Source organism: Oncorhynchus clarkii, chromosome 18 (assembly GCF_045791955.1).
Source record: "Oncorhynchus clarkii lewisi isolate Uvic-CL-2024 chromosome 18, UVic_Ocla_1.0, whole genome shotgun sequence".
Lineage (NCBI taxonomy): Eukaryota > Metazoa > Chordata > Actinopteri > Salmoniformes > Salmonidae > Oncorhynchus > Oncorhynchus clarkii.
In genome coordinates this window covers 47685222-47698229 of record NC_092164.1, presented here as the reverse complement: position 1 = coordinate 47698229, position 13008 = coordinate 47685222, and the positions used below count along the sequence as shown (strand labels likewise).

The 13008-nt window shown below is 41.0% G+C and overlaps 1 protein-coding gene across 1 annotated transcript in view; it reads right to left on the bottom strand.

The window, feature by feature from the left end:
• LOC139373598 (ubiquitin-conjugating enzyme E2 E2-like) overlaps positions 1–5738 on the bottom strand; it is a 51769-nt gene extending 46031 nt beyond the window's left edge. Inside the window, exons 1-3 of the mRNA XM_071114284.1 lie at positions 5536–5738; positions 3990–4193; positions 405–455 (exon numbers count right to left, since the gene is read on the bottom strand). Coding sequence (XP_070970385.1) covers positions 405–455; positions 3990–4186 — 248 coding nt within the window. The 5' untranslated portion in view covers positions 4187–4193; positions 5536–5738. The remainder of the gene's footprint in view (positions 1–404; positions 456–3989; positions 4194–5535) is intronic.
• Between the last annotated feature and the right edge of the window lie 7270 nt (positions 5739–13008).

Below are 13008 nucleotides of genomic sequence, written 5' to 3'. Positions count from 1 at the left end.
GACCAAGAAGGAGAGTGATGAAGTGCTGCATCAGATGATCTGGCCTCCACAATCCCCTGACCTCAACCCAATTGAGATGGTTTGGGATGAGTTGGACTGCAGATTGAAGGAAAAGCATTCTAACAGACAGAGAAACCACATTGTAAATGCAGGCAGCACTACAATAAGGTTGCTATCTGTATACCATTCATCTGAGTGACTCAGCCAACATAGCACAGGCCCTTTACAATCCCCTTTCCTTCTATGCCATGCACAGCACAGACTGACAGAGTGCTTCAGGTGTCACAGACACATAAAACAGGCGGAACATGCTCATATACACGCACAGACCACTATAAAACAGGCGGAACAGGCTCACACACACGCACAGAGCGTCATAAAACAGACAATCAACAAGCTCCTACCTGCAGTTAGGTGGCGGGTCCAAGGTTATCTCAGCGAGCTCCTTCTGAATCCTGGGGAAAGAGATGGAACTTACATGTGGTGGAACACACACACACAGATCATATACTGAGTGTACAAAACATTAAGAACACCTGCTCTTTTCATGACAGACTGACCAGGTGAAAGCTATGATCCCATATTGATGTCACTTGTTAAATCCACTTCAATCAGTGTAGAGGAAGGGGAGGAGACAGGTTAAAGAAGAGTGTTAAGCCTTGAGACATGGATGCTGTATGTGTGCCATTCAGAGGGTGAATGGGAAAGACAAAAGATTTAAGTGACTTTTGAATGGGGTATGGTAGAAGGGTGCTGGTTTGTGGCAGTTCTTGACACAAACCGTAGGAAGCATTGGAGTCAACATGGGCCAGCATCCCTGTAGAGTCCATGCCCCGACGAATTGAGGCTGTGTAATGCTATACACACGCGGAACAGACTAGCTAGTGTGTTATATAAAGTCTGCCAGTAAAATCAATATGTAAGTGTACACACTGAATAACTCATTGATGTCCTAATGAGCACCTAGAATTGTGATTGAATACAGGAATACGTCTTGTCAGACTATATCAACATAGGGACGCACTGTTGAATTCCTCACCTAGTTTCATGGGCAAGTGTAAATTGACATTGAGAGCAGACAGGCCTTGCTGTGTAAAGAGTCATATCTGCTTTCTGGACAAATACATGAGACAGATTGAGATAAGGATTTTAATGACTCAGGGTGAACTAAACATTTTGATTTAGTCCCTGTTGGAAGTATTTCTGGAAGAATACATAAATAAACAGTGGTTTAGTATAGTGAGTAGACGGGATCAGGGCAGGGATCATGTTTCACTGCCATACACAGCACTGCTCATTACATAACTATGCCAATGAATTGCTCTGAGGATCCCAACAGGCAGGTGCAGTTTTTTTTTTTTTTTACAATCAGTTACTTCACCGTCCATTAAGGCTGCAATATTCCACTCACACGGAGCCAATACTGACAACAAGCTACTCTCCAAGGGGTTGGAACTGGTTCAGGGAACACAACCTAAATACGAACAACATTTTTATAGGGACAGAATCAGAACCGCGAGCAAAAGTGATCTATCCTGTTCCAGAAACAGAACGGTTATTTTAAAGGCATGGCAAAAGGTTAATAATGTTCTTTTACGTACAGGGGTCTTATTTCCTGTCCCCCCACCCCAAAAAACGCAACAAAGTGTGTGTAGGTTACAAGCCCCTCCCCCTCCAAAGCATAGGCTACTGTGGCTTACTGATGTAGAAATTCAATAATTAGGGAGAGATTTTTTTCATTAGAGAAGAATGAATTAACTTGTTCAATGTTAGTCAAGGATACTATAGTTATAACATTTCACATTGGATTTATTAACTATAAAAAGGTACATTTTTATTTAAATTCTGGTAACACTTCACACACACACACAAGCTAACTAGTTCTGGTGCAACGTTAAGCCACCTCTCTGAGGTTCAAAGACACTTCAAAGTTCCTTCATAGAAGCCGCTCCTCCTCGGTATAATTCTGTGGGCCTAATAAAGATAATACATGTCATAACAAGATGCCCAGCACTTCAAGCCTCCTCCTCCACCCTCTCTCGCTCGCTCACCACCCACAACATTTAAGTTGCATCTTGGGCCCTACACTTGTCTGTCCAATGCATGTAAACAACTAGTTATAGCTTGCCCGCTCCATAGCAAGCTGCTCTATCCGCACTGATTGGTGAAGTAATTTCATGTTGAGCTAAATGTTAAAGAAAATAGATTTCAGAGGTTTAAAAAGGAACAGAAAGGAACGATATAAACCATTACTTTTTGGGGATTTGAACTGGTTCAGAACATAATTTTGCTGGTTCAGAACAGTGGAACGGAACCAAATGAATAATCATAACACTACAGATTGAGATATAATCCTGGTTCCGAATGTATTAAGTGTCTCAGAGTAGGAGTGCCGATCTAAATCCTAGTCTGAGACACTAAATACATACAGCCCCTGACCCTAAATCATCTATTCACAATGTTCACAACAACTGTTGACACTATCTGTTAGATGAGCCAAACAAACAGTCAGCTGTAGCCTTGGTGGAGGACAACGACAAGCAGCCTTCCAACATCAGGAGACAGGGAAGTGTCACAACATCAGTAGAAATGGCACCCCACCACTCACCAGCACCACCGCTCAGAGCGGGAGAGAACCTCAGGTGGTCCTTTTGTTCATTTCACCTGTCATCCCTGTCGGCTCATTCCCTCGGTCCTCTCCAAATGCCACGCCATGGAGGAGTGCACACATTCACGCGCGCACACACACACACACACACACACACAGAGGAGTGCTGACAGGAAGGCACCACACCTCAGGGAGCGAGTGAGGGGAGGAAGAGTAGAACAAACGACAGCAGATCCCTTCCTCTCCTCTGTGTGCGCTTGTATTGATTATAAACTCTCTGGTTCATGATGAGAGGAGACTATGGGTAAATCATTGTGCCCTACTATTCCTTACAGGCAGTGGGAAAACACGTATTTCTGCAAGGGGCTGTATAACTGTAATACAATCACTGCGGTTATGGAGTAAGTCGTTCCCAGGCTTGAATGCACAAGACGCTCTAATTTTATCTACAGTATTTTCTCATGAGGTGGCACATTTTACGTGGTAAGGCGGCAGGCTGTTAAGAGCAGATGGAGGGAAGAATAAACGAGGGAATGAACAAGGGATTCCAGGGGGAAATGAACCAATTACAGAACATGCAGGCCTCCCTCTCTCACGGTCACTCATCCATGGGTTCTCTCTCTGACACAAACACTTTGTTTGTTTTTCTCTAATGTCCCTCAGACCATTGCATTTCATAACCCATTGATGGTTATAATAAACCCACTGCTTCAAGGTACATCTAAGTCAATATAATCTCTGTATTATACTGCGTATGACATTTGTGGCTCGGAATGGAACACCTTCCTAGAGTCCGTTTTGCCCTCAGAACAGCCTCAATTCTTCGGGGCATGGACTCTACAAGGTGTTGAAAATATTCTACATGGATGCTGGCCTGTGTTGACTCCAATGCTTCCCACAGTTGTGTCAAGTTGGCTGGTGGACCATTCTTGATACACATGGTAAACTGTTGAGTGTGAAAAACCCAGCAGCGTTACAGCGCCTGGCACCTAATACCATACCCCATTCAAAAGGCACTTAAATAGTTTGTCTCGCCCATTCACCCTCTGAATGGCACACATATACAATCCATGTCTCAAATCCTTCTTTAACCCGTCTCCTCCCCTTCATCTACACTGATTGAAGTGGATTTAACAAGTGATGTCAATAAAGGATCATAGCTTTCACCTGGTCAGTCTGTCATGGAAAGAGCAGGTGTTCTTAATGTGTTGTACATTCAGTATATTGGATAGTCCATTGTTGAGCTTGAGCTGTATTCCAAAGAAATTCCACAAAAACCATAAATGCACTACATGCATATTGTATATGACCAAGACCGTCAAGGACACTTCATTACACAATCTACCTGAACAGAATAGAATAGAGAGAATTGCAGATCTACCTCTTGGCGCTGGTGGAGAGCTTGGCAGCAGTCTTGCTGGATATCTTGGCCTCTTTCTTCTTGGGCGTTGTCTGATCCCTCTCCTGACCCTGCTCCTGAACCGGAGGGGCCACCTCTCTCTGCTCCACGTCCCAGCTTCCCCCACTGGTGTTGGGACTGTCGTCCGGCCTTGAGCTGGGCTGCACCTCACTGGACATCCTGGCTCTGACACACACACACACACAGAGAGAGATCAGTCAAGGGTTTGGGGTTTTCCTACACACCTGCCTAAAGCTACAGCAGTCGAAGGTGAGAATACTATTGGTTCTGTGGTTGTCCTTCAATCTTTAGCTATTCTGATAGAAGTACGGTATTAAAAACCAAACCACCAGAGACAGCCAGCCAGCTACAGCCAACAGAATGAAATACTGTTCTCCTCCCAGCTCTCAGGTCTTTTAAAGGTCAATATAGTAAGGAAGGCAGGTTCCTTGTCCTTATGGACCAGCTCACACTACAGCCTATATAATCAAAGCTCCTTCTACAAGGTCGCATTGAGGAAATGTAATTTCCCAACATACCATATGAGCCCTCAAGGTGAAGCAGTGTATTTTGAACATTCACAGAATGAGAAGTAGTTGTTTGGGTAAATGAGGGTTGTGTGCAGTGTGTGTATGGGGGGGGGGGGGGGGTACTGTAAAGGAGCAGATGGTTGCTGAAATGAGCATCACATTCCAGAAAGAGCATAATAACAGATCTTTAAATTATTGCAAAGTGCAGTTCTACCACACACACTTTGGTCATGAACATTCAGGATCCATTGGGCAACATTCTACACAGACAGTAATTGGATACATGACATTTTTTTTTTCTGATACAGAGATTGGTGGTTTCTACTGAGGCAATTTAGGAATGTTGTTAATTGGCTAAGCATACAAAACATGATCTTCTAGAAAACATTGTTTATATTCTATTTTATTGGTTCTATGACCCCCCCCCCCCCCCCCCCGCCCAATGATGATATCTTCTTCTCCCAGGCCATCGCTCTTTAAACACTTTCAGTGTCCTCCTTTTATACCGAGACGGTGATGATAAAATCTGCAACAACAAAAAAAAGTAACAAATCCCGTGTTGCATTGGTCTCACAGTCATTCATACGGACGAGCACATTTCTTTTGTGTGTAAATAATCCCCGTTGTCACGTAGGGCTGTCAGAATAACTGATCCACTAGGTCTACTGCTGGGGGAGCAGCCGTCATATCGCGTGCACTCCACATAATTGAGAAGGCCTAAAAAAATAACACCCTAACGGTAATCGGAGAGCCCTCATGTGCCCTCATAGCCTCAAGATAAACACAACACAAAACGTTCGAAGCAGCTTGAGTGAAATATTAGCTGTGAAGCTTTCCCACATCAAGAAGACCCGTCTCCGCACAAAAGACACCGAACACCCCACAACCCCCTCCTCCCCCCCCTCTCCTCATGAGGATATCGTTCTTCTCCCGGGCCATCGACTCTTTAAACGTTACTTTCAATGTGCAGTTGTTACAATGTTTCAGAAAGAGATTACCTTCCAAATAGTTGGACGGTCGATGCAAACAATCTTCTATCAACCCCTGAAGTAGGCTATATCCCGTGTGTTGAAGTAGGCTATATGCAGTGTGTTGCTCGGCCGTTCTATTCGATCTGTTTCTCCGTTCGCTTTCGTTATCCGCTCAGACTGGCTGCGAGAGAATGAGACAACCGGACCGCCTCTGAGCGCGCGCTCTCTTTTTTTACACAGTGAGTACACGAGTGCGCGCAACCAAGTGTGTGTGTATTGGGCTTTTCAAATCGGGTAACAAGCATTGGCAGTAGAGGGTTAACGGTTAACCAACCTAACAATATATAATGAATAGGCTAATGTCCTTTTGATATGTTAGGGTATTTTTCCTTAATTTGCAAAGTTCAAGAAAAGTTCACAGAAAACTCAATCAGACGAGCTAGGGAAGATAGTGGATGTGGTTTCAATACAGAATTGTTTTTCTTTCAAAATAATTCATAGAAATATTGTCGATAGACCTACAGTGCACTCGGAAAGAATTCAGACCCCTTCCCATTTTCCACATTTTGTTACGTTACAGCCTTATTCTAAAATGTATCAAATAAAACATTTTCCTCATCAATATCCACACAATAGCCCACAATGACAAAGCAGAAACATGTTTTTAGAAAATTTAGCAAATGTATCGAAAAATCAAAAACAGAAATACCTTATTTACATAAGTATTCAGACCCTTTGCTATGAGACTTGAAATTGAGCTCAGGTGCATTCTGTTTCCATTGATCAGTTTCTACAAATTGTCTGGAGTCCACCTGTGGTAAATTCAATTGATTGGATATGATTTGGAAAGGCAACCGCCTATATTAAGTCCCACTGTTGACAATGCATATCAGAGCAAAAACTAAGCCATGAAGTCGAATGAATTGTACGTAGAGCTCCGAGACAGGATTGTGTCGAGGCACAGATCTGGGGAAGGGTACCAAAACATTTCTGTAACATTGAAGGTCCCCAAGAACACAGTGACCTCCATCATTCTTAAATGGAAGAAGTTTGTAGCCACCGAGACTCTTCCTAGAGCTGGCCATCCGGCCAAACTGAGCAATCGGGGGAGAAGGGCCCTGGTCCAGAGCTGTTGCCAGAGAATTTAATGTTAATTTCTCTACCATAAATCGCCTCCAATGGCATTTTAGAGAATTTGGCAGTACGTCCAACCGGCCTCACAACCACAGGCCACGTGTAACCACGTCAGCCCAGGACCTCCACATCCTGCTTCTTCACCTGTGGGATCATCTGAGGGGTTGGAGAAGGGTGTGCTAGGGAGTATTTATGTCTACAACAAAGCCCTTTTGTGGGGAAACCTAATTCTGGTTTGCTGGGCCCACCCATGGCTGCGCCCCTACCTAGTCATGTGAAATCCATAGATTATTTATTTATTTTGACTGATTTTCTTAAATTAACTATAACTCAGTAAAATCTTTGAAATGGTTGTATGTGGTGTTTATATTTTTGTTCAGTGTAGAATGATATCACTCAACAAAAAACTTGGTGAAAAAATCGGATTTATCTCTCTTTCCACACTCAAAAACTCACTGGCGGTGGCGGAACCTAAATTATGGGAAAGATGTCTCCTCACGCGGTGAATAAACTGTGGAACAGTGTTGCTATGTTCGCGGTTTTCCTGAATTTGGGTTACTTTGAAAACGATGTCACGGGTGAAATGTATTCGTTGTGGATTTTTGGGCTATTTCTAAGTTGCACCACGGCCGCCAAGGCATTTCTCTTAAAAATATATATTTCACTGTGACCAGCTCCTCAGTAGTGGTAAGGGAGAGGAGGTGTGTGTGTGTTTTGAGAGAGCAAAGCACAGCACTACAGTTATTGGCTGAATCAAGTGAGAGAGGAGATAGAGCAGCACGCGCGCACGTTGTGACAGCTTTTTACCAGTTGTAGGTAGGCTATTTAGATTGTCGTTATAGAGACACCTATTTCCTAGTATTTTTCCATTAAACATATTAATACTGTAGAAGTGATGCACATCAATAAATAATAGAAACAAAAAACAGGAAAACGACTTTGGGCGCACTACATGAATCCCTTGGAGAGGGTTTAAACTGCATTCTAATGTTGACTGCTTAAAGAAAACTGTATCAAGCGAAGTGCTTTATGTATGCTCAGTTCTTGAGTCTCGGGGGCTGCCTGAGTGGACATTGGAAATGGAAGTTGTGGAACTCCCTCGCGTGGTTCTTTTTATGGGGAAAAGTCCTCAATGAAACGGACATTAGGCTAAAAGTGAATAATTATACATTTGCCTCTGTTGGCCCTCAAGTAGCCTATTAATGTATTTGCCATTGTAGGCTCCCACTTGATAAAATACATATGTTGAAATGACGATATTACTGGAGTCATTGCAAGTCAATTTGTGTCACTTGTGTAGCCTACCTGGAGCTGGCAAACCAATGTAATACATAGCCTATTGCTTGTTGTAGCCTTGTGTTATTATGAACGCGTTAGATTGACGGTAACAGTAGTCAGATTAGGCTACATATAAAACGAATTCAAAAAAATAAACACTGGTTGTTGACAAGCATATTCAGTTCATAAATATATTATTAATATTTCATTCAGTGATTTAAATTATGACCCCATCAAACAGTAGCCTATTCCAGTAAGCTATTGGGGAAACAAGCACTTCGTATTGCGAAATCGCCTCGCTTTTCATGTTGAATAAATTAGTCTGTTAATTCGAAGTAAGCAAGCTGCTAAATCGTTCAGTTTACATCTTGCCTACATTTATTCTAGGCTACTGTAGACTATCTGAAATGAGCTGCCTGCCTTTATCTAAGAAAACGATGGAATTTTTTTATTAGAATCATAAACCCAGATTTTAGACTGTAGCCTATGTCTATTGTAGAGGTCGACCGATTATGATTTTTCAACGCCGATACTGATTATTGGAGGACCAAAAAAACGATACAGATTAATCAGCCGATTTTTATTTATTTATTTGTAATAATGACAATTACAACAATGCTGAATGAACACTTATTTGAACTTAATATAATACATAAATAAAATCAATTTAGCCTCAAGTAAATAATGAAACGTTCAATTTGGTTTAAATAATGCAAAAACAAAGTGCTGGAGAAGAAAGTAAAAGTGCAATATGTGCTATGTAAGAAAGCTAACGTTTCAGTTCCTTGCTCAGAACATATGAAAGCTGGTGGTTCCTTTTAACATGAGTCTTCAATATTCCCAGGTAAGAAGTTTTAGGTTGTAGTTATTATAGGAATTGTAAGACTATTTCCCTCTATACCATTTGTATTTCATTAACCTTTGACTATTGGATGTTCTTATAGGCACTTTAGTATTGCCAGTGTAACAGTATAGCTTCTGTCCCTCTCCTCGCTCCTCCCTGGGCTCGAACCAGCAACACAACGACAATTAGCACGTGCTAACTAGCTAGCCATTTCACTTCGGTTACACAAGCCTCATCTCGGGAGTTGATAGGCTTGAAGTCATAAACAGCGCAATGCTTGATGCACAACGAAGAGCTGCTGGCAAAACGCACGAAAGTGCTGTTTGAATGTGAATGAATGTTTACGCGCCTGCTTCTGCCTACCACCGCTCAGTCAGATACTTAGATGCTTGTATGCTCAGTCAGATTATATGCAACGCAGGACACACTAGATAATATCTAGTAATATCATAAACCATGTGTAGTTTACTAGTGATTATGATTGATTGTTTTTTATGAGCTAAATTTAATGCTAGCTAGCAACTTACCTTGGCTTACTGCATTCGCGTAACAGGCAGTCTCGTTGTGGAGTGCAACGAGAGAGAGGCAGGTCGTTATTGCATTGGACTAGTTAACTGTAAGGTTGCAAGATTGAATCCCCCAAGCTGACAATGTGAAAATCTGTCTTTCTGCCCCTGAACAAGGCAGTTAACCCACCGTTCCTAGGCCATCATTGAAAATAAGAATGTGTTCTTAACTGACTTGCCTAGTTTAATAAAGGTATAAAAAATAATAATAATAAAATACCGATTTCCGATTGTTATGAAAACTTGAAATCGGCCCTAATTAATCGGCCATTCCGATTAATCGGTCGACCTCTAGTCTATTGAAATGACAAGTCAATCTCGCAAATGGGCCATTTATAACCTTTGTAGCCTTAACATCTGGAACATAATAACAACACAATTAAAAATAGTGTTTTATGTTCATCCAAGTGTTTCTTGCTCAGAGATTGCGAGATCTTCTGTCAAACTTACATCACTCAAACTCTGCAGTCGGATATAAGGGTTTATTTATTTGGTCCAACATGATCCAAGCACAGCAAGACAGTCGTGATGAGGGCACGACAAAACCTATTCCCCCACAGGAGACTGAAAAGATTTGGCATGGGTCCTCAGATCCTCAAAGCATCCTGACAGGTTGCATCACTGCCTGGTATGGCAACTGCTTGGCCTCCGACCGCAAGGCACTACAGAGTGTAGTGCGAACGGCCCAGTAAATCACCGGGGCCAAGCTTCCTGCCATGCAGGACCTCTATACCAGGCGGTGTCAGAGGAAGTTCCTAAAAATTGTCCAAGACTCCAGCTACCCTAGTCATAGACCGGAGCGCCAAGTCTATGTCCAAGAGGCTTCTAAACAGCTTCTACCCATAAGCCATAAGACTTCTGAACAGCTAATCAAATGGCTACCCAGACAATTTGCCCTGAACTGCCTTGTTCAGGGCAAATTGTCTGGGTAGCCATTTGATTAGCTGTTCAATCTTGCAACCCACTGTTCCTAGGCTGTCATTGAAAATAAGAATTTGTTCTTTACTGACTTTCCTAGTTAAATAAAATATATACCACGGGTATGACAAAACATCACTTTTTACTGTAGTAATTACGTTGGTAACCAGTTTATAATAGCAATAAGGCACCCTGGGGGTTTGTGGTAAATAGCCAATATACCACAGCCAACTGCTGTATTCAGGCACTTTGCGTTGCGTCTTACTTAAGAACAGCTCTTAGCCGTCATATATTGGCCATATACCATACCTCCTTCTGCTTTTATTGTTTATTCATAGCAGTCAAGCGAGTTAAATCGACATCCATTGATGGAAAATTATCTGCCGAGTTTAATAAGGGCAAATTATATTTTCTCTTGTCACATATTCAATTCCTTTATTACGTCATGTCATAGCTTGCAATAATTATTATTTTGAGGAAACACGATTTTTGCTTCTAATGTCATTACAAGTTTCTATGATATTCCTTCTTAATTGGTTCGATAATGTTATGGAAAAATACTTTATTGTTTAGACATGGCAACTCCTCTCTTGCTGTGGAAAAAAAATGGGCAGGTTTTGAGTGGTCATTGGGGTAGAAAGCGGAGGTCTTGTGCTGATTGTATGGAGATTGTGACAGCTGGTTAAATGGCGTCCCTTGAGAAGGCAAGAACAAGATTAGGCAAAGGTTGGCTACTTTGAAGAATCTGAAATATAAAATATATTTTGATTTGTTTAACACTTTTTTGGTTACTACATGATTCCATATTTGTTATTTCATAGTTTTGACATCTTCACTATTATTCTACAATGTAGAAAATAGTAAAAATAAAGAAAAACCCTGGAATGAGTAGATGTGTCCAAACTTTTGACTGGTACTGTATGTTTCAGTAAAATTGGATTTTTAGTATTTATAGCAATGGTTATCAACAGTACTTACTGCAGGTATGGAACATAAGTAGCAGAAATTTGAGGTTGTGGCTGCAGAGAGGTATTTGGTAAAGGTCGACCGATTATGATTTTTCAACGCTGATACCGATTATTGGAGGACCAAAAAAAGCAGATATCGATTAATCGGACGATTTTTATATATATATTTGTAATAATGACATTTACAACAATACTGAATGAACACTTATTTGAACTTAATATAATACATCAATAAAATCAATTTAGTCTCAAATAAATAATGAAACATGTTCAATTCGGTTGAAATAATCCAAAACAAAGTGTTGGAGAATAAAGTAAAAGTGCAGTATGTGCCATGTAAAAAAGCTAACGTTTAAGTTCTTTGCTCAGAACATGAGAACATATGAAAGCTGGTGGTTCCTTTTAACATGAGTCTTCAATATTCCCAGGTAAGAAGTTTTTGGTTGAGGTTATTATAGGACTATTTCTCTATACCATGTGTATTTCATATACCTTTGACTATTGGATGTTCTAATAGGTACTTTAGTATTGCCAGCCTAATCTCGGGAGTTGATAGGCTTGAAGTCAAAAACAGCGCAATGCTTGAAGCAGAGCGAAGAGCTGCTGGCAAACGCAGTAAAGTGCTGTTTGAATGAGTGCTTACAAGCCTGCTGCTGCCTACCACCGCTCAGTCAGACTGCTCTATCAAATCATTAGACTTAATTATAATATAATAACACACAGAAATACGAGCCTTAGGTCATTAATATGGTCAAATCCGGAAACTATCATTTCGAAAACAAAACTTTTATTCTTTCAGTGAAATACGGAACCGTTCCGTATTTTATCTAACGGGTGACATCAATAAGACTAAATATTGGTGTTACATTACACAACCTTCAATGTTATGTCATATTTATGTAAAATTCTGGCAAATTAGTTTGCAACGAGCCAGGTGGCCCAAACTCTTGCATATACCCTGACTGCGTGTAATGAACGCAAGAGAAGTGACACAATTTCCCTAGTTAAAAGAAATTCATGTTAGCAGGCAATATTAACTAAATTATGCAGGTTTAAAAATATATACTTGTGTATTGATTTTAAGAAAGGCGTTGATGTTTATGGTTAGGTACACATTGGTGCGACGACAGTGCTTTTTTCGCAAATGCGCTTGTTAAATCACCCGTTTGGCGAAGTAGGTTGTGATTCAATGATAAATTAACAGGCACTGCATTGATTATATGCACCGCAGGACAAGCTAGATAAACTAGTAATATCATCAACCATGTGTAGTTAACTAATGATTATGTTAAGATTGATTGTTTTTTATAAGATAAGTTTCATGCTAGCTAGCACCTTACCTTGGCTCCTTGCTGCACTCGCATAAGAGGTAGTAAGCCTGCCACGCAGTCTCCTCGTGGAGTGCAATGTAATCGGCCATAATCAGTGTCCAAAAATGACGATTACCGATTGTTATGAAAACTTGAAATCGTCCCTAATTAATCGGCCATTCCGATTAATTGGTCAACCTCTAGTATTTGGGTGTGTGAGACTTGATATCAGAAGAGTTACAGGGTGTGAAAAGTGGTGGTGTCCCATCCTTTCAGGTTGTTGGCCTGACGTAGGACTAAATAGATTTAAATAGTTGAGTAGGGTGATGTTATTTTTTTGTTAGTGTAGTGTTAGATTGGAGGGTATTTAAAAAAATCTATTTTGTTATTTATTCAAGCAAAGTATTATAGAGTTGTACTCCAGTCTAGTAGATGGCGGTAATGCAACATTTATTGGATGCCAACCGCTGTTAAATCTCATC